Below are 23,124 nucleotides of genomic sequence, written 5' to 3'. Positions count from 1 at the left end.
TTCTTTTCAAATTACACAAAGTACTAGTGTGACAAAGTGGGAGTTTTCTGTAATATTTTTATGAATCCCATGTGTTCCCCTATATGCTGCTTCAAACCCTGTACCTCCTGTGGCAAGCCAATGCTGGTGAGCGACCCACATTCCAGCTGTCTGAAGTGTCTGGTGGAAGCTCATGTACGAGAGCATTGCCAGGTCTGCCGCCAGTTGAAGCCTCGTATGAAGAAGGACAGGGAAGCTAGGCCAAGATCCATCCTGATGGAAGCCGCACTCACACTGGCGTCGGAGCCAAGCTGGTCAGACTCGGCACCAAGTATCTCGCCATCAGTGCAGAGTGCTCCTCTGGTGGTACATGTCTCTCAGCACTGTTCCCCTTTATTAGTGCCGAGGAAGAAGCACAAAAAGCTACAGTCCAAGAGGGGATGTTCCCCAATCTGAGAAAGGACAAACACGGGGAGTGCAGCGGTGTGTGACTTGCATAAGGCCACTCCTCTGCCTCTGCCCTGCAAGCAGCACCATCAACTCTTCCATGCTCACGGGTGCTGTTGAGTCTGGTGCAGGACCAACCACTGACACTGGGGGGATATCGTAGCACAAGTAGGTTCATGGTGCTGTCTGTCCCAAGGGCATTCGCCGCAGCCAGGAACCTGATGGCAGTTTCGGTACCGCCGACCCCTGTGGAGCAAGATCCGGCACTGGTGAGGATATCAAGCAGAAGGGGGCATGGTGCCCCAAGCTCCTATCCAGCACCGGGTCCTTTGATACTAATCAGAAGGAAACAGATTCTGCTGATGCTGGCAAAGGCTTCCCCGCGCTGGCACCGTTCCCCAGACCCTTGGCATCGGTCGGTGGAAGCAAGGGGCACCTCCATCCATGATCCCCGCAAGCCAACTTGTCATCAGAATTGGAGGTGGAGCCATGCACCCAGCCAAGAGGCCGATACCAGTACCTGGCCTATGTTCCGTTGGATCCCTGTGGAAGTGCCCCTCCAACTGCTTGGTCCAGTGGGCAGTGGCCTGTGCAGAGCCAATGGCCTTTTGGGAATCCATGGTGTTTTCCCCCAGTACTGGGACATCTTCCAGCTGTTCATACTCAGTGGGGTCTGTAAAGGTCCGGCGTGAGGGTCGTGCCCTCTCAGGACCGTCGGGAGCCAGGCCGCTTTACTACGCGGTCCAAGTCGTGTCTCGGGGTCTGAAGGGCTCGGGGTTCCGCCCCTCCGGCAGGGGCTAAGCCAAAGGTACACTGCCTCTGCAAGGAGCTACAGCCCTCCGTCAGGGCTGGGCAGCAACCCCGGTCCGGGCTCCGGTTCTCGTGGCCGGAGCTGGATAATTACAAAGTCAATTAAGCCCACACGCTAGCTCAGGGCGGGCAACACACAAGGGTCCAGGGGGGCTCAGAACCTTCCTGCAGGCTGAGCCTCAATAAAGCCAGTAGCTAAGGCCCGGCCCTCAATCAGGGCGGGGCAGCAAACAATAGTTCAGGGGGGGCTCAGGTCCGTGTAGCAGGAGCTGAGCACTAACAAAGTCAGGAAGCCCAGGCCCTTAGTCAGGGCGGGACAACAAACAATAGTTCAGGGGGCTCAGGACCGTGTAGCAGGAGCTGAGCACTACCAAAGTCAGGAAGCCCAGGCCCTTAGTCAGGGCAGGGCAACAAACAATAGTTCAGGGGGCTCAGGTCTGTGTAGCAGGAGCTGAGCACTACCAAAGTCAGGAAGCCCAGGCCCTTAGTCAGGGCGGGGCAACAAACAATAGCTCAGGTACAATGCCAGAGCACTGGCTGGAGAGGGAGGCTGCCACCCGTAAGCGGGGTGGCAGGGGGGACACAGGTCCACCCACTCCAGTGTGTCCCAGCCCGGGGCCCTATGAACGGCAGTCAGTCTGCCGCTGTGTCGGTGGGGTCCTGACCGCAACACACCGACATTGGCTCTTCCTCTGCTGTAGCCAGACTGGGGTCAGCTACCCCCGGGCTACTTTCCATCTCCCCCTCCATGGGTACCTGCTCATCGCTGGGCTCGGCAGCGGGGTCCCACACCATGGGCTCCTCGGCTTGCTGGGGGCTGTCTAGGTCGGGCCGCTCCTCCGGTTTCGGGTCAGGGGGACGCTCGGGCCACTCCTCGGGGTACCGTGCTCGGGGCAGGCTCGGCCAATCCACCTCGGGGTGCCTGGCTCGAGGGAGGCTCGGGCGGTCCACGTCAGGGTACCTGGCTCGGGGAAGGCTCGGTCCGTCGGCGTCAGGGTACCTGGCTCTGGGGAGGCTCGGTCCGTCGGCGTCAGGGTACCTGGCTCTGGGGAGGCTCGGTCCGTCGGCGTCAGGGTACCTGGCCCTGGGGAGGCTCGGTCCGTCGGCGTATGGGTACCTGGCTCTGGGGAGGCTCGGTCTAGCGGGAGCTCGAGCCGGAGCGTCTGTCCTCTCCGGCCGCTGGGCTCCAACTGAATGCTGGGGCCTGGCTTTTATACTTCCTGTCCCGCCCCTTGACTTCCGGGGGGCGAGAACAGGTGGCGGTGGCTCCGCCCACTTGGGTGCCTGCTCTGGTTCCTCTCTCTCAGGGGCCGTCGGGAGCCAGGCCGCCTCACTACAGGTCCAAGAGAAGGGCCCTTCCACTGCACTGTCTGGCACCCGAACCAGACTCCAGTACCAAACACGGTACTGATACTCAGGATTTGGGGCTACATGTTATGGTTGGTGCAGAAAAAAAGGAGAAAGCTCCCCTGCTGGTTCAGGCTGCCTCCTCCTTCCCAGACAAAGCTGTGCTGGAGGTGAGTGGCTCGGCGCCGCAGGATGACAGGATCACCAGGAGCTACTGAAAAGGATGGCTTCTAATCTACAGCTGGAAGTGGAGGTACTTTAAAAATCCTCCCACAGCCTGATTAACATCTTGGCCGTGGCAGCCCTCTCAAAGGTGGCCCTACCCCTCAACCAGGCTATTATGGATCCAGTTAGATCCCTATGGCAGATTCTGTCCTCCCTGCCCCTCCCCCCCTTCAAAAAGAGCAGAGAAAAAGTACTTTGTCCTCCACAAAGGGTATGAATACCTTTATTCCCATCACCCTCCTGGGTTTCTTGTGGTCGCAGCAACCCACAAAAGAGACAGGCAAGGGCTGCAGGATGTGACCCCCAAGGTCATGGACTCAAAGAAGCTGGACCTATTTGGCAGAAAAAATTATTCTACTGGTGGATTACAGCTCCACATCTCCAACCAGCAGGCCTCGCATGAGCAATATGACTATAACATCTGAGACCTCTTGTCTATATTCAAGGATTCGCTGCTCTCAGAAGTCCAGACAGGAATTCTCCACTCAGGTGGAGGTAGGTCAGACTATAGCCAGGACCTCCGTCCAGTCTGCCCTGGATGCAGCTGACACAGCTGCTAGAACTATGACATTGGCAGTAATCATGCGAAGGTGCTCTTGGCTCCAATCTTCGGGCCTACCACCAGAGGTTCAGCAGTCCATTCAGAGCCTTCCATTTGAGGGAACATCTCTCTTCTCAGAACAGATGGACACAAAATTCCATGGCCTGAAGGATTCTAGGGCCACTATCAAGTCCCTGGGCCTCTATGCCCCAGTACCTTTGAGGAAGTACTTCAGACCTCATTAACCGGTCTACTTCTCGGCTCCGGTACTGCGCCAAGACCCGTTTAAGAAACAAAGCTGGGATTATAAGCACAGGCAGCCACCCTCTTCTTCATCATCCTCACTACTGCCCCAAGCAGAACTTTTGAAGGGGCACCCAAGAGTGTTATATCAGTTCCCATACCAGATCTTGCCCCCTTTTTGTTTTCAGACTAACTCTCCTACTTCAGCCCTTTGTGGTTCCTCATCACCTTGGAACGTTGGGTGCTGAGTATGCAACTCGTTTGCACCCATGAGGCATTGAAAACCATTCACAAAACACCCCGTGCTAGATGGCGGCAAGGTGCACAGTGGGAAACTACCCACAGTACATTGCTTTCTGAATCAATGCAAGTGCTGCTACTGTGGATGCGCACCGGCACCACAAGGAGCATAGTGTGGACATGCAGCAGCAGTTTAATTACTGTAGTGGCTGTACATCAATGTAACTTAAGTTGATTTACTTTTGTAGTGTAGACAGAGACGAAGAGACATGGGTATGGATGTCGTCTAGCTGTCTGGCCCTTAGTCACCATATCAATGGAATATTTGAGAAGACAATATCAGAACATTGACACCTAGCAACCAGTGATCCAAAGGGATATAGATTTCCCCACTTCTCAGCAGGGAAGTTGAGCAACATTCCCCAGCTTGAAAACAAAGGGCTAGGAGGTGCGAGGCAGGCAATAAGAGCTGGCTGCTGGAAAGAGTCAGGGTTCTCACCTGGAGTTTGACCAAGGAGGTTAGACTAAGGGCAGGTCTATACAACAGATTTACATCAGCACAGCTGCATTGGTGCATTTGTGCCACTGTAGTGCATCTGGTGAAGATGCTCTAAGCTGACAGGAGAGAGCTCTCCATCAGCTTATTAACTCCACCACCGTGAGAGGCAGTAGCTGTGTCAGCAGGAGAGCTTCCTTCTACACAAGCAATTAAGGTCGGTATAACTACATCACTCAGGAACGTGAATTTTTCACACTCTTGAGCAATGTAGTTATACTGAAGTAAGTAAGTACTGTAGACCAAGCCTCAGGGCTTGTCTACATCAACAGGCAGTGATCGATCTAGCGGGGGTCGATTTATCACGTCTAGCCTAGATGCGATAAATTGACCGCCTAGCACTCTCCTGTCAACTCCAGTACTCCACCAGGGTGAGAGGCGCAGACAGAGTCGATGGGACAGCGTCAGCCGTCAACTTACCGAAGTGAAGACACCACGGTAAGTAGATCTAAGTACGTTGACTTCAGCTAATTATTCACATAGCTGAAGTTGCATAACTTAGATCGATTCCCCTCCCCCCCCCAATGTAGACCAGGCCGCAGACACGCACACAGCTTGAATAATGGGGCTCAATACAGCTTTGCTGGGCTAACCAGAATGGTCTATACTTTAACCTTCAGTTCTCTGTGCTAACCTAAAGACTTACTATGCTGTGTTCCAGTTGACTAACAAACCCTACTGTTTTGACAAAGCTCTTTGAGTGTCACTGCAAATGCTTGCTGAGGTGCATTAATCCTCGAAGAGCGTACAAGTCTCTACCAGGAGTCTGTCTCATTTGGACTTGCTGAACAGAGCTTACGGTGTAAGGCAGGAGTACTGAAGCCCAGGAGATCCAGTCTAAAGAGGCAGTGAAGCCATATGGCTGAGCCTGGAGGACAAGTGAGGGCCTGGAACACTGAAAGGGTTCCTCCTAGAGACTGTTCCAAAGCTTGGGCAAAAGCACCAATCCTGTGGATCTGAGACAACTAGATTGTTTTAATTTTATTAAAATATTCCTAAATACGTAGGTATTGTTTGTATATGTGTTGTTGCAATGCATCACACCTATGACTGGTATTATAGGTACAAGGAGTACAGTTACAGGGTCTCTGCAGTTTTTCAATTTCTCCAACCATAGGATGGAAACTTCTTACAATCTTTTAGAAAAACATAGGACAAAGGGAGGTTTAGAATAAAATTATCCTGAGTTATAAGAAATTATGATGACATTAATGATAGTGTGTCATTCTACCAGCCCATAGGAAAAGTCCAAGAATAAAAAATAATGTGTCTTACTATGTGAAAGCGTGATTATAGAAACCCCTAATGGTGTGAATAAGGATTTGAAGAATCTTTCTCTGGGTATGAAAGGAACAAAATGGGGACAGTTTGAGTCAAGGGTAGAATAAACATTGTTTATGTTTTGAATGTCTGTTTAAACATGATATTTGTGATATGTGTTCTGTGGTTTGGCTAATGATTATTCATTCTATAAATTGTTGTGGATTGGTTACTGGATGGTGTGTACAATGGCACTTAACTGTCGATATCCTAGATTTTTATGTTTGTAATATTGGTTGGTTAATTTTAGCAGTTTTAGCTGTTGCACAACAAAGTGTTCTTGTGTATGATTCTATGAAAAATAATACTGTATAGCGCCCAATTCACCTTTGATTAATCTATTAGATTTTCACTTGATTCTTCTCCCATCAGAGATTGGGTATTAATTTTTGATCAGATGGAAAATCTGATCTAAACCCCAATTTCTCCTTACTGACAAAGAAGTCAAATCCCTATTTTCATCTATAGGTAACTCTTCATTGTCATTTCTCTTCTTGTTGTACACAGGAATGTTTTCAGTTTATACTGCCAGCCCTACCTCATGCCATTGACCTTTTGCGGGATGCCATTGTAAAAGTAAAGGAGGTACACGACGAACTTGAAGACCTACCTTCACCGCCACCTCCTCTTTCTCCTCCTCCAACCACCAGCCCACACAAACAGACAGAAGACAAAGGTGTACAGTGCGAGGAAGAGGAGGAAGAGAAGAAGGATAGTGGAGTAGCCTCAACAGAGGATAGTTCCTCTTCACATATAACTGCTGCAGCCATTGCAGCTAAGGTGAGTCTAAGTCATATGCATAAGGGGCACTTAGGTTTCTATCTCAGGTACTTTCCACCAACATTCAATTGCATTTTAGGAACATGTTTGTTTTTTGGTTTTTACAAACTGGTGGATTTTAAATACATTGTCTAAAAATCAGTACCATCCAGTTCCACACAATATGCCAGCCCTATTTTGGTAATTATCACAAACTTTGTAAGGTACCACACATACCCTGCTATTATCTTAATGCTTTTGTGGACTTTACAATACCATTTTCTGTAGTCCTAGAATTTTTTTTTTTACTTAAAACACCTGCCCTGCCTGACTCCAGTAGGTGGTACGTCATTTCCTGCTATCACAACATTCTGTTAAAAAGGACAATATTGATTTTGCCGAAGCTAAAATGGAAAAAAATATGACAAGGAGGTTATAGAATAGCTAATAATCTACCCAGGCTACTGGTATTCCCCCCATATACATCCATGTTATGGGGGCATAGTGATGTGGAGTTTTGCTACAACAAATAGGTCTCATTACTATTTAGATTTCATTACTTTAGCCAGTTTGATTAGGCAAATGTTACCAAGACTAGGATTAGAAATTTTGGAGTATAAAAGAAAAACGACTTACAATAATTTGTTAAAATAGTACTTGGAAAATTTATTATTTCAATATGTCAAAATCGGTTAAAATACTATTTTCTCTATAATTTTGTTTTTCCAAATCAATAGTATTGTTTTAGTTGCAGCACTGTATCTTTTACCTTTGTTTCATGCCTTCAATTTATACATATATAAGGTTTGTGTGTTTCTAGATGCTTGTGAAAAGTTATTTAAGTTCATCCACCCTACAACTGGCTAAACTGCTATTTTTCAGTTACTGTTGACCAGTGTATCCAGATAAGGAATTCATTTTAAGTAATCAGAAAGACAGTATACCACTTTTTATTTAATGCACAATAGCAGCATTCCTGCTCCCAAAAGATGAAGTTCAGGAATGAGCCATCATGTTTCCATGATGCCTCCAACCTAATATTATTTTCTCATGAACAAAAAAATCCTGATTACATATAGGTTTGCAGGACTAGAAGCAAAACGGGATGTAAACTATCAACTGCAAGTTGCAATTTTTGTTAATATTAATTTAAATGTAATGTCTAATTAAGTCAAATAGTTCTTTTGAAATGGCCAAATACTTAAGTATTTAGTGCAATTTTTTAAGGGCAGAAAATACCTGAGATCTAAACTGATTGTGCTCATATAAATTTCTAAGCACTTTGCATTTCAGTGTCCCACCTGTATTCACCCTTGTTCCCTTTCAGTCATTTTGCTTGTATAGTTTCATGTTTTCCTGTCACTGTATTCATAGCTGTTATGTATTGTACATTAGAAGCATCCATCCTACACCAGTTCTGCTGTTATCATGGCAAAAGGTGAACAGCCCATCCCGGGTCTCATCTGTTATTCCCATCACGCAGCAGGCAGTGCAGGAGAACCGGTAAGACACACCTACAAGAGGCTTTTGCATTAATAGTATCTGCAAGTATACTGCCTGCCTCCTCTCCTAGCGTGTAAAGAGGAGATGTTATTTGTTTTATTCTAGCAGACATACAGTGGTGCTTTAAAAAAAAATTAAATATATGAAAAGCCACTGAGCCTATTCTGTCAAGGACACAGAGTTTAATAAGATCTATCCTATAGCCAAAACATCAAAATATTCGGTTGAGGATTAAGATATTGTGGGTTGTGTCAATGAGTATCCTCATTTGGATGCAAGATGTTCATTGCTATGAAACCTGTGTCTGTTTCATCATCTCATATATTTAATATATTTAATAAATTATCCAACCTCATTAAAATTATCCCTTAAAATTATTGCTTTGGAGTCTTGGAATCTTGGTGGCTTTTTCCCCATCAAGTTGCATTGCCTCTTTAAATACTGTTTTCATTGGTGAGTGTATTACATTAGTGTGTCATTTGTATTAGCCATTCATATTTTGCTTGTTTATGCTTTAATCATTTATAGATTCTACTAAATTCTAATGTTTTGTGTTTAGAGTCAGGATTTCCCACAATGTAGGGGCAAAAATTGAGGATGCAGGATAAAAAGGACTTTTATTATAGCTATTGTTGAATTTCAGTGAACAACAGGCAAAAGTGAGGAAGGACGTGACATGACAAGTCCACATTTAGGATAGTCAGCTGCTCCGACAATTTAGATTGGAGGGCCATAGTTAATAGTCTGGCAATATAATTTGCTGTTTTTCTTATCCCAAAAAAATTCAGGCTAGATTCCAAGGTAAAAGAATGAGCTAAGAGGGCATCAGAAAAACATAATTTATCATGTTTCATAGCCACAGATTAGTGAGCCCAAAGAAAAGCAATTGGTCTGGAGAGACTTGGACTAGCTGATCTCATCAAACAGCAAGCTGCTTTCTCATTTATTATTGGTAAAAATTCTCTGGACATTGTAACATTAGTCTCATTGGCAGAGACTGCACAGTGTTGCACTTAATTTTTCACTTTTGTGTGTCTCCTCAGACAAATGGTAAGCCAAACCATTCATTAAATAGTCTAATGTGGCTGTATTTCAGACATGACATGATATGTTAAAGAATGTAATTTACAAAATGAGGAAAGGACTCTTTTGAAGTTAACACAGTAGATGATGAATCCATGTCCAATATATGAACTTGTATGGGTACTGACACTCTGATTGATGCTACTGTAATAAGCATCTATATCATTATCATCTCCAGTGTACACTCTTCATTATTATTAAAATAATGAATTCAACCTCTCTCAGCAATACACTAACAAATTGTCATCTAAACTTAGTTCCAGGGCTTTTGGCTAGCTTGTTTTAAACTCTCATGATGTCATTGTCATCCCCCGTCCCCCTTAATTTGATCTTCATGGGTCAGGAGAGGAATTGGCTAGTTTATAAGAACTTTTTTTAGTGTGTATGCCTTTCGTCTTTTGTGCCTACAAGATGCTTCTGCTCTTTTTATTTATTTTGGACAATCATGACAATTGCAATCAGCAGTTTATACACTTGACTAACACCTTGCTAGTACTGTCAATCTCTCTTCAGATCCTCTTGGAGGAAAGAGAATAAGGAGCTTTTGCCTTTCCCTTTTTTCCTCTGTTGTCATCACTTGGTTCTTTGATCTCAAAATTAACAAGTGAAATTGTAAGAAGATAGGTATAAAACCACTTCCAGAAAAAGTGATGTCAGACAGAAAGATGTCCTTCAGAATCAGAATATATGTGCATAATAAAATGATGGATAGTGAGCTGGATGGATGGAAAGGAAAGGAATGAGAGAGAGAGAAGGAATAAGGGAAAGGGGTAGGAGTTCTCTCCTGGCCAGGGGGAGAACCACTCCCCAATTAATCAGTTCAGAGCCCCTTCATTTCAATTGTTCTATTCTTCCATAATTAATTTTTGCTCTGCATGCCACTCCAATTGAATTTATTTCCTTTCCCCTTCCCTCAAAACATTTCTTCTTGAGTAAGCTTGTTGCCAACCTCCACCACCATTTAAAATCCTTCCCACTGATCAGCATCTCATTTTCTACTCACCCACACCACTGCTGTTTCATTTTCTACACCACAGACATTCCCTTACCCAAGTGTTCTTTTTATGCCTTTCTCATATCTTTGTACTCAAGTATTTAATTTCTGACACATATTTCTGACACTTCTTTCCCTCTGTATCCCTTTGTCAATTGTTTGCTTCCTTCCCCTATTCCTTTGGTTGTATTTTGTCGGAATGTTTTCAGTTAATTATCTGTTTTTCAGGGCAGGAGCCTTATTCTACATCTGTAAAGTATCTAGCACTATTTGGATTCCATGTAAATAATAATAATTAATAATTTAATATTATGTAACATTATGTTGCAGTAGTGCCTAGAGACCAACCAGATCAGAATTCTATTGTACTAGGTGCTGTGCAAACATATAAGCCCCAATGAGCTTATACTCTAAAGACAAGACAAAGCAGGTAGATGAGACAAACAGGTGGGTCAGGGTGGAGGAGACAGAGTAACAAAAATAATAGCATGTAGGCTCATAGATTCATAGACGTTAAGGGCAGAAGGGACCATCATGATCATCTAGGTGACTTCCTACACATTGCAAGCCACAGAACCTCACCCACCCCCTCCTGTAATAGACCCACAACCTCTGGCTGAGTTACTGAAATTTTCAAATCTTGATTTAAAGACTTCAAGTTACAGAGAATCCACCATTTACTGTAGCTCAAACCAGCATGTGACCCATACCCAACACTGCAGAGGAAAGCAAAAACCTCCCAGGGTCTCTGCCAATTTAAGTTGGGGAGAATTCCTTCCCGACACCACATAGGTGGTCAGTTAGACCCTAAGCATGTGTGCAAGACCTACCAGCCAGCCACTCGGGAAATAATTCTCTGTTGTAACTGAGAGCCTTCCCCAACTAGTGTCCCATCTCCAGCTGTTGGAGATATTTGCTAACACCAGTTGCAGATGGGCCATGTGCCATTGTAGGCAATCTCATCCCTGCCATAAATTTATCAAACCCAGTCTTGAAACATGTTAGGTTTCTTGCCCTCACTATTCCCCATAGAAGGCTGTTCCAGAACTTCACTTCTTGGGTGGTTCATCTGATTTCAAGCCTAAATTTATTGATGGCCAGTTTGTATCCATTTGTTCTTGTGCCAACATTGGCCCTTAACTTAAATAACTACTCTCCCTCTCTGGTGTTTCTCCCTCTGATGTATTTAGAGAGCAATCATAGTAGCCGTCTTCTGCACCTGTTCCAGTTTAAATTCATCTTTTTTTAAACATGGGAGACCAGAATTGCACACAGTATTCCAAATGAGGTCTCAGTAGTGAGTTGTGTAATGGTAATAACACTTCTCTATCTCTACTGGAAATATCTCGCCTGATGCATCATAGGATCACATTAGGCCTTTTTCATGGCTGCATCACATTTGCAGCTCATAGTCATCCTGTGACTGACCAATACACCAAGTCTTTCTCCTCCTCTGTTGCTTCCAACTGATGTGCCCCCAGCTTATACCAAAAATTCTTCTTTTTAGTTCCTGACTTTGCACTATTAAATTTCATCCCATTTTTATTATTCCGGTTTTCCAGGTCATCCAAATCTTCTTGTATGATATTCTGGCCCTCTTCCGTATTGGCAATACCTCCCAACTTTGTATCATCTGCAAATTGCATTAGCATACTCTCATTTTTTGTGCCAGTGTCATGCATGAAAATGTTAAATAAGAATGGTCCCAAGACCAATCCCAGTCCCTGAGGAACTCCACTAGTAACCTTCCTCCAGCCTGACAGTTCATCTTTCAATACGACCCGTTGTTGTCTCCCCTTTAACCAGGGCCCTGAGCCACCTTTCAAGTATCACATTAATCCCCATCTTTTCCAATTTAACTAATAATTTCCCATGTTCAATTGTTTCAAATGCCTTACTGAAATCCAGGTTGATTAGATATATTGCATTCCTTTTGTCTAGAAACTCACTTATCAAATAAAGAGATCAAGTTGGTCTGGCACAGTCTACCTTTTCTAAAACCATTTGTATTTTATCCAAATTACTGTTTACCTCTGTGTCCTTAACTACTTGCTCTCTTTCAAAACTTGTTCTAAGACATAGCAGACAATTAAGGTCAAACTAACCGGCCTGTCATTTCCCAGGTCCCTTTTTTCCCCCCTTTCTTAAATGTAGGTACTATATTTGCAATTCTCCAATCATAGGGTATGACTTCTGAGTTTATGGATTCATTAAAAATCCTTGCTATTTGGTTTGTAATTTCAAGTTCCAAGTTTTTTAATATTCTTGGATGGAGATTATCCGGGCCCCCCAATTTGGTCCCATTAAGCTTCTTTGAGTTTCTCTTCCACCTCAGATGTGGTAATTTCTACTTCCATATCCCTTTTCCCATTAGCCACCCTGCCACAGCCCCCAAGCTTCTCATTACTCTTACGAAAAAGCGAGGCAAAATATTTGTTTATGTGTTGGGCCATGCCTAGATTATCTTTAATCTCCACCCCATCCTTAGTATTTAGCAGTTCCACTTCTTCTTTCCTTGTTTTCTTTTTATTTATATGGCTAAAGAAACTTTTACTGTTGGTTTTAATTTCCTCTGCAAGGAACAACTCTGCTTGGCTTTTGGCAGTTCTCACTTTTTCTCTACACTTTCTGCAAGAGGTAGCTTTCCTTGCTGATCCATCCCTTCTTCCATTCCTTGCAGGCTTTCTGCTTTCTCTTAATAATCTGTTTTGAGATGCTTGTTCATCTAATTTGGTCTGCAACCCTTTCCTACAATTTTTTCCCACCTGTTTGGGATGGAGGTTTGAGATAGCTTCTGCAACTTTGACTTAAAGTAATTCCAAGCCGCCTCCACATTCAGATCTTGAATTCTAGTCCACTTCCCTAACTAATTCCTTTAATATTTTTTAAGTTTTCCCTTTTGAAATCAAGGGCTCTAGTTGCAGATCTATTTTTGTTTATCTTTTCATTTAGTTTAAACGGAATTAACTCATGATCACTTAAACCAAAATTGTCCTCTACAACCAGTTCTTGCTACTTACCAAAACTAAATCTAAAATGGCATCACCTCTTGTTCATTTCGGGACTATTTGGTGAAGAAATTTATGATCTACCACATCCAGAAATATCTGGGCCCTACCATTATTAGTAGTACTTGTTCTCCAATCAATATCTGGCATATTAAAGTCTCCTTTAATCACAAAATTTCCAATAATATTTTTCATTAAAAATAATAAAGATGTCACTATCCATATCCAAATCAAATCTTGGAAATCTGTAGCAGCCCCCATGCACTGTCGCAGTGGAGCCTCGGTTATCTTTCTTTCCCCAAGTGATGTTGACCAAGATTCTATTTTATCCATTCTATCGCTTCTAATTTCCTTAAGCTCTACCTTATCGTTAATATACAATGCTACTCCACCACCTTTACCTCTATTTCTGTCTTTCCTGAACAGCACATATCCTTCAATATTATATTCCTGTCATGACTACTGTTCCACTATGTTTCTATTATCCCTTTAATACCTAGTTTTACTTCCTGCACCAGTAATTCTAGTTTATCCATTTTGACACTCAGACTCCATGCATTGGTGTACAGACATCTTAGTTGTTTCTGCTTGGCTTTGCCCAGATTCCTTACTTCAGGTACATTTTACTGCCAGTATTGTCTAACTACCAGTTACTATCAATGGTACTCACACTTTCTTCCTCATGTTGTCCTTTTTACTACCTTCTATTGTTCCTTTCTCCATTACTGAATCCTCTCCTATTTGATTTTCCTCCTGCTCAGTATTAGAATCAGGTGGAAAGATTACATGAGCATCTCCCAGCCATTTCCCCCAACTTACATGTTTAAAGCTCTTTTAATCAGATGGGCCATCTCCCATCCCAGATGTCTATTTCCCTCCCTACTCAGGTGGAGTCCATCACAAAAGAACAGTTCTCTGTCCATGAATGCCTCCCAGCAGTTGATCATCTCAAAGCCTTCACCTACACCATTGCCTGAGCCATCTGTTGATCATCATAATCTTATCTCATATTCACTCTCTCCTACAGACAGGTAGAATCCCACTGAAGATCACCTGAAGATCATTTCTTTAAGCATCTTCCCCAAAGTGGTGTAGTCTTCCTTGATGCATTCCAGCAGGAATCAAGCAGTGTCTTTTGTTCCCATGTGAAGACAATCAGTGAATTCTTACCTGCTCCCATTAGGATCCTCTTCAGCTTCCGGTCCACATCCTCTATCTTAGATCCTAGCAGACAGCACACCCTTCTGTGATCCAGATCAGTTCTAGTGATAGGCCTGTCTGTTCTTCCTAGTAGGGAGTCTCCAGTAGTGTAGACCTACCCCTTCCTGTTGGTGCAATTTTCCAGCCTTCCCCATTCTGTTCTTTCTGGCTACAAGTCTTTTTTTCTGTTGTCATTTGCAATCTTCTGCAATTCATCTTCTATCCTACTGGGGCTCCAAACTCTGGCTATGTCCATTGGCTCTTCCTCTGTTCTTGTAAAACTAGCTGCTCTTCTCTTTTTTTTTTTTTTTTTTTTCTCTCTCATGTTCTCGTACTGTCTTCCTTTCCCCTTCCTTTTCCAACTCAGCAAACCTGCTCCTTAACTCTATTTCTCCTTCACTAGCCAGTCTTTTCCTCTGCTCTGTTTTCATAGTCACATGCTTCCGCTGGCCACTTTCCTAATCCAGCAGTCTGCTCTGAGAGTCCTTTGGTCCAGCTTGCATCTGCAAGTCTTGAGTTTTCCTTTCAGCCTTCTATCTCCTTCCCTCCATCATCTGCTCCACTCCCCTTTGAAACTCTAGTTTCTAGCTGCATCTCCATACCTCAACTCTTCTCTTCCATCAGATCTATCAAGTGGCACTTCAGGTACCCTCTTCAGAATAATGTACATCCCACAGGTGCCACATCCAGTCATCTTCATTGTCTTTTCCTTTTTCGGGACCCTACCATTGATACTTCTGCAGCTGTCATAGCCTTCCCTCCTAAGCGCATGTCAAAAAAACAAAAACACCCTACAAACGCAAAAACCAAAAGCAGACCAGTGCATAGCCCCTCACCCAAACTTCCAGTCAAACTCTGTTTTCAGCTCTGTTTTCTGGCTCCTGTGCCACTGCTCCTTTGTGCACAAGTCTTAACTAATCAAGACAATAATCACAACTTGCCACCTCTCTAAGTATTTTCGGATTGCAGTTTACTGTATGCACCATGGAACAGGTGAGTTTTAAGGATGGAATAAAGAAAGGTAAGGTGATCATTTTTCAGATTTTTCTGGGAGCTTTTCCCTCTTGTGAGAGGCAGCATGGGAGAAAGTGTGAACGCGCTTTTCAGAGAAATGGGCAATCATGGCTGATATCACTGGCAGAGAAAAGACGTGAATTTACCTTGTGATAAGATAAAAAGTTGAACAAGTAGACAGAACTAGATTATCAAGAGCTAGAAAAGTTAGGACAAGAAGTTCATGTTTGGTGCTATGGAAAAGGGAGAGCCAATGTAGGCAGTTGAAATAGAAAAGCATGCAAGGAGTATTGTCTTAGCAGTAGCTTAGAGACTAAATGGTGAAAGGGGATGAAACAATAATTTATGGGAGATAAGGGGTAAAGGCTGGACTTTTTTAAGATGGAAGAGACCAGGTATGTTTTTTGTTGTAAGGGGAAGAACCCTGAGGAGAATGAAAAGTTGAGAAGGGTAAAGGTAGGAGTCAGAATGGGGTGAGGGAACTCAAGAGATGAAAGGGGATGGAGTCACTGAAGCAGGTGCAGGGGTTCGAGAAGAAACCTAGGAAACAGTCCCAGTGTCTGGGACTGAGGCAAAGGAGGAAAGAGTTGTGGGGGGATGAATATATAAAGAAGGGGGACTCTGTGTCTGATTTTTTTTTTCTTTGTAGAAACTGACAAGATTTATGCAGAGAGGGAATGTCCTTAGCTCCTTATATCAAAGTCCTTATGGCAGCCTTTCAATCCCTATCGGGACTCGTCCCAGGCTCTAACCTTCCCTCTTAAGGTTTCTTTGAGACCGAGCTTTGAACCAGAGAGGAATATTCATAAGACTGTCACAACCCCATTTGGATTCTATTATTCCACTTAATCAATTCAGTATAATATTAAATAATAACTGCACACCTCTGTGGAGAATTTAAAACAAAGACCCTTTAAAAACACACACTTATAGCCTATATATCAATATTTAAATGAATACCAAACAATTTATACTAGGGCTGTCAAGCGATTAAAAAAATTAATCGTGATTAACAAAATAAAGCGCAATTAATCGCACTGTTAATAATAATAGAATACCATTTATTTAAATATTTTTGGATGTTTTCTACATTTTCAAACATATTGATTTCAATTACAACACCGAATACAAAAGTGTACAATGCTCACTTCATATTTATTTTTGATTACAAATATTTGCACTGTAAAAAAAACAAAAGAAATAGTATATTTTAATTCACCTAATACAAGTACTGTATTGCAATCTCTTTATAATGAAAGTTGAACTTACAAATGTAGAATTATGTACAAAATATAACTGCATTCAAAAATAAAACAATGTAAAACTTTAGAACCTACAAGTCCACTCAGTTCTACTTCAGCCAATCGCTCAGACAAACAAGTTTGGTTACAATTTGCAGGAGATAATGCTGCCCACGTCTTGTTTACAATGTCACCTGAAAGGGAGAACAGGCGCTCGCATGGCACTGTTGTAGCCAGCATTGCAAGATATTCATGTGCCAGATGTGCTAAAGATTCATATGTCCCTTCATGCTTCAACTACCATTCCAGAATATATGCATCCATGCTGATGACAGTTTCTGCTCGATAACGATCTAAAGCAGAGCGGACCTACGCATGTTTGTTTTCATCATCTGAGTCAGATGCCACCAGCAGAAGGTTGATTTTCTTTTTTGGTAGTTCAGGTTCTATAGTTTCCACATCGGAGGGTTGCTCTTTTAAGACATCTGAAAGCATTCTCCACACCTCATCCCTCTCAGATTTTGGAAGGCACTTCAGATTCTTAAACCTTGGGTCGAGTGCTGTATCTATCCTTAGAAATCTCACATTGGTACCTTCTTTGCATTTTATCAAATCTGCTGTGAAAGTGTTCTTAAAACGAACAGGTGCTGGGTCATCATCTGAGACTGCTATAACATGAAATATATGGCAAAATGTGGGTAAAGCAGAACAGGAGACGTACAATTCTCCCCCAAGTTCAGTCACAAATTTAATTAATGCATTATTTTTTTAACGAGCATCATCAGCATGGAAGCATGTCCTCGGGAATGGTGGCCGAAGCATGAAGGGGCATATGAATGTTTAGTATATCTGGCACATAAATACCTTGCAACGCCAGCTACAAAAGTGCCATGCGAACACCTGTTCTCACTTTCAGGTGACATTGTAAATAAGAAGCAGTCAGCAGTATCTCCCGTAACTGTAAACAAACTTGTTTCTCTTAGCAATTGGCTGAACAAGAAGTAGGACTGAATGGACTTGTAAGCTCTAGTTTTACATTGTTTTGTTTTTGAGTGCAGTTATGTAACAAAAAAACCCTACTTTGTAAGTTACACTTTCATGATAAAGAGATTGAACTAAAGTACTTGTATGGGCTGAATTGAAAAATACTATTTCTTTTGTTTATCATTTTCAAATTGCAAATATTTGTAATAAAAATACTATAAAGTGAGCACTGTAAACTTCATATTCTGTGTTGTAATAGAAATTAATATATTTTAAAATGTAGAAAAACATCCATAAATATTTCATAAATTTCAATTGGTATTCTCTTGCTTAACAGTGCGATTGTGATTAATATTTTTAATCATAGTTAATTTTTTTGAGTTAAGCATGTGAGTTAACTGCGATTAATCAACAGCCCTACTTTCTAGTTTTTTAATCAAAATGTCATGTGGTACCAAGTCAAATGTCTTACAGAAGTCCAAGTAACTTCAATACTTCTACCTATATCAGCCAAATCTGGAATCACAGCAGAACAAGATATCGTTAGATTGACCAGATCTGTTTTCTATAAACCCATGTTGATTGGCATTAATTATGTTACTCTCCTTTAATTCTTTATTAATCAAATCCAGTGCCAGCTGTTCCATTATCTTGTCTGGGATCAATGTGAGGCTGACAGGACTATAACTACCTGGGTCATCCCATCTACCCTTTTTGAAAATTGGCACAACATTCGTTTTTTTCCGGTATTCTGGGAATTCCCCAGTGTTCTAAGACTTATTGAAAATCAGCGTGCTGTGAAGCCAGCTCTTTTAAAACTCTTGGATGCAAGTTATCCAGACTTGCTGATTTTTAAAATGTATGGCTTTAGTAGCTGTTATTTTACATCTTCCCATTATACTTCACATGTAAAATTGGAATACCTTTATTTTTCAGACTCTCATATTTCACAAATATGTTGCTTAATTAATCTCAAACTTTCCCCCAAATTCTCCTTTAGCAAGAGTTCACACATCAGGAATTTCAGGTGGAGAGATTTTGTTTTGATAAGAATAGTGATAGAAGGGTCACAAGTGGGATTATAAAGAAAAGATAGTTGTAATTTTAGGGCCTGACCTTGAAAGCCCTCATGGGGAATGACTTTAGTAAACTACACTTGTGAGTAAGCATTACTCATTTGAAGAAAGTTTGCATGATTGTGTTAATATTTCAACTTAATACTTTTTTGTTTTCCATTCATTTTTATTAAACTGTTTATTTAGACTCAGGTTTCAGAGTAACAGCCGTGTTAGTCTGTATCCGCAAAAAGAAGAACAGGAGTACTTGTGGCACCTTAGAGACTAACAAATTTATTAGAGCATAAGCTTTCGTGGACTACAGCCCACTTCTTCGGATGCATATAGAATGGAACATATATTGAGGAGATATATATACACACGTACAGAGAGCATAAACAGGTGGGAGTTGTCTTAGCAACTCTGAGAGGCCAATTAATTAAGAGAAAAAAAACTTTTGAAGTGATAATCAAGCTAGCCCAGTACAGACAGTACTAGACAAGCCATTTACAAGACAAACTTTGCCTCTCTACAAAGGAAAAAGGGCACTAAACTATCTAAACTGCTACATGCCACAAGCAGCCACAACAGTAGTTCCCTTAACCCACCCAGCAATATTGTTAATCTTTCCAGCTATACTCTTAGTCCAGCAGAAGAGTCTGTCCTATCTCGGGGCCTCTCCTTTTGTCCCTGCAGACCCATGAATATGATACAGTTCTGCGGTGACCTAGAATCCTACTTTCGACGTCTCCGACTCAAAGAATATTTCCAACGTACCTCTGAACAGCATACTAACCCACAGAATCCTCACTACCAGCACTACAAAAAAAAGGATTCTGCATGGACTCCTCCGGACGGTCGAAACATCAGACTGGATTTCTACATAGATTGCTTCCGTCCACGTGCAAAGGCTGAAATTGTGGAAAAGCAACATCACTTGCCACATAACCTCAGCCATGCTGAACACAACGCCATCTGCAGCCTCAGAAACAACCCTGACATCATAATCAAAAAGGCTGACAAAGGACGTGCTGTCGTCATCATGAATAAATTGGAATATGACCAGGAGGCTGCTAGACAGCTCTCTAACACCACATTCTACAGGCCATTATCCTCTGATCCCACTGAGGATTACCTAAAGAAACTACACCATCTGCTAAAAAAAACTCCCTGACAAAGCACAGGAACAAATCCGTACAGACACATGCCTAGAACCCCGACCAGGGGTATTCTATTTGCTACCCAAGATCCATAAACCTGGATATCCTGGACGCCCCATCATCTCAGGCATTGGCACCCTAACATCAGGCTTGTCTGGTTATGTAGACTCTCTCCTCAGACCCTACGCTACCAGCACTCCCAGCTATCTTCGAGACACCACTGACTTCCTGAGGAAACTACAATCCATCGGTGATCTTCCACCTGACCACTATGGACGTAGAAGCCCTCTACACCAATATTCCAGACAAAGATGGACTACAAGCTATCAGGAACAGTATCCCTGATAATGTCACAGCTAACCTGGTGGCTGAACTTTGTGATTTTGTCCTCACCCACAACTATTTCACATTTGGGGACAATATATACCTTCAAGTCAGCGGCACTGCTATGGGTACCCGCATGGCCCCACAATATGCCAACATTTTTATGGCTGACTTAGAACAACGCTTCCTTAGCTCTCGTCCCCTAACGCCCCTACTCTACTTGCGCTACATTGATGACATCTTCATCATCTGGACCCATGGAAAAGAAGCCCTTGAGGAATTTCACCATGATTTCAATAATTTCCATCCCACCATCAACCTCAGCCTAGATCAATCCACACAAGCGGTCCATTTCCTGGACACTACTGTGCTAATAAGCGATGGTCACATCAATACCACCCTATACCGGAAACCTACTGACCGCTACACTTACCTACATGCCTCCAGCTTCCATCCAGGACACACCACACGATCCATTGTCTACAGCCAAGCTCTAAGATATAACCGCATTTTCTCCAATCCCTCGGATAGAGACAAGCACCTACAAGATCTCTATCAAGCATTCTTAAAACTACAATACCCACCTGCTGAAGTGAAAAAACAGATTGACAGAGCCAAACGAGTACCCAGAAGTCACCTCCTACAAGACAGGCCCAACAAAGAAAATAACAGAACACCACTAGCTGTCACCTTCAGCCCCCAACTAAAACCTCTCCAGCGCATCATCAGAGATCTACAACCTATCCTGAAAGATGATCCTTTACTCTCACAGATCTTGGGAGACAGACCTGTCCTCGCTTACAGACAACCCCCCAACCTAAAGCAAATACTCACCAGCAACCACACATCACTGAACAAAACCACTAACCCAGGAACCTATCCTTGTAACAAACCCCGATGCCAACTCTGTCCACATATCTATTCAAGTGACATCATCATAGGACCTAATCACATCAGCCATACCATCAGGGGCTCGTTCACCTGCACATCTACCAATGTGATATATGCCATCATGTGCCAGCAATGCCCCTCTGCCATGTACATTGGCCAAACCGGACAGTCTCTACTCAAAAGAATTAATGGACACAAATCTGACATCAGGAATCAAAATACTCAAAAACCAGTGGGAGAACACTTTAACCTGTCTGGTCATTCACTGACAGACCTGCGGGTGGCTATATTACAACAGAAAAACTTCAAAAACAGACTCCAAAGAGAGACTGATGAGCTAGAATTGATATGCAAACTAGACACAATCAACTCCGGTTTGAATAAGGACTGGGAATGGCTGAGCCATTACAAACATTGACTCTATCTCCCCTTGTAAGTATTCTCACACTTATTATCAAACTGTCTGTACTGGGCTAGCTTGATTATCACTTCAGAAGTTTTTTTTCTCTTAATTAATTGGCCTCTCAGAGTTGGTAAGACAACTCCCACCTGTTTATGCTCTCTGTACGTGTGTATATATATCTCCTCAATATATGTTCCATTCTATATGCATCCGAAGAAGTGGGCTGTAGTCCACGAAAGCTTATGCTCTAATAAATTTGTTAGTCTCTAAGGTGCCACAAGTACTCCTGTTCTTCTTTTTATTTAGACTCATAGACTCATAGACTTTAAGGTCAGAAGGGACCATTATGATCATCTAGTCTGACCCCCCGCATGATGCAGGCCACAAAGCCATCCCAATCCTTTCCCTTGACTCTGCTGTTGAAGTCCCCAAATCCTGTGGTTTAGAGACTTCAAGCAGCAGAGAATCCTCCAGCTAGCGACCCGTGCCCCATGTTGTGGAGGAAGGCAAAAAACCTCCAGGGCCTCTGCCAGTCTACCCTGGAGGAAAATTCCTTCCCGACCCCAAATATGGCGATCAGTAGAACCCCGAGCATGTAGGCAAGATTCTCCAGCCAGACCCTCATTGGCCATTGATATTATTTACCAGCGATGGCACACTGTTCATTTGACTAAAATCACGTTATCCCATTAAACCATTTCCTCCATAAACTTATCTAGCTTAATCTTAAAACCAGACAGGTCCTTTGCCCCCACCGTTTCCCTCGGAAGGCTGTTCCAATATTTCACCCCTCTGACGGTCAGAAACCTCCGTCTAATTTCAAGCCTAAACTTCCCCACGGCCAGTTTATATCCATTCGTTCTCGTGTCCACATTAGTACTGAGCTGAAATAATTCCTCTCCCTCCCTAGTATGTATTCCTTTAATATATTTAAAGAGAGCAATCATATCCCCCCTCAGCCTTTGTTTGGTTAGGCTAAACAACCCGAGCTCCTCGAGTCTCCTTTCATACGACAGGTTTTCCATTCCTCTGATCATCCTAGTGGCCCTTCTCTGTACCCGTTCAAGTTTGAGTTCATTTTTTTTAAACATCGGAGACCAGAACTGCACACAGTACTCCAAATGAGGTCTCACCAGTGCCTTGTACAACGGAAGCAGCACCTCCTTATCCCTACTTGATATACCTCGCCTAATGCATCCCAACACCGCATTGGCTTTTTTCACCGCCACGTCACATTGTCGACTCATAGTCATCCTGCGGTCTACCAGGACTCCGAGGTCTTTCTCCTCCTCCGTTACTTCTAACTGATGCGTCCCCAGCTTGTAACTAAAATTGTTGTTAGTCATCCCTAAGTGCATCACCTTACACTTTTCGCTATTAAATTTCATCCTATTTCTGTTACTCCAATTTACAAGGTCATTCAAGTCTCCATGCAGAATATCCCGATCCTCCTCCGAATTGGCAATACCTCCCAACTTTGTGTCATCTGCAAACTTTATCAGCCCACTCCTACAATTGGTTCCGAGGTCAGTAATAAATAGATTAAATAAAATCGGTCCCAAAACCGAACCCTGAAGAACTCCACTGGTGACCTCCCTCCAACCTGACAGTTCACCTTTCAGTACGACCCGCTGCAGTCTCCCCATTAACCAGTTCCTTATCCACCTCTGGATTTTCATATCGATCCCCATCTTTTCCAATTTAACCAATAATTGCTCATGCGGTACAGTATCAAACGCTTTACTGAAATCAAAGTATATTAGGTCCACAGCATTTCCCTTATCTAATAAGTCTGTT

General features: G+C 42.9%; 1 protein-coding gene across 16 annotated transcripts in view; it reads left to right on the top strand.

The window, feature by feature from the left end:
* The window catches only part of GPHN (gephyrin), a 539,113-nt gene that overhangs the window by 347,799 nt on the left and 168,190 nt on the right, over nt 1-23,124 (top strand). For 9 of the 16 annotated variants that reach the window (XM_034769377.1, XM_034769378.1, XM_034769380.1 and 6 more), the window contains 2 exons: nt 6,216-6,488; nt 7,863-7,970. In XM_034769377.1, coding sequence (XP_034625268.1) covers nt 6,216-6,488; nt 7,863-7,970 — 381 coding nt within the window. The remainder of the gene's footprint in view (nt 1-6,215; nt 6,489-7,862; nt 7,971-23,124) is intronic. The other 7 variants (XM_034769381.1, XM_034769383.1, XM_034769385.1 and 4 more) reach the window with 1 other exon arrangement.

Source organism: Trachemys scripta, chromosome 4, assembly GCF_013100865.1.
Source record: "Trachemys scripta elegans isolate TJP31775 chromosome 4, CAS_Tse_1.0, whole genome shotgun sequence".
Lineage (NCBI taxonomy): Eukaryota > Metazoa > Chordata > Testudines > Emydidae > Trachemys > Trachemys scripta.
The sequence above is the reverse complement of the archived record's forward strand: the minus strand, read 5'-3'. Positions and strand labels throughout refer to the sequence as shown.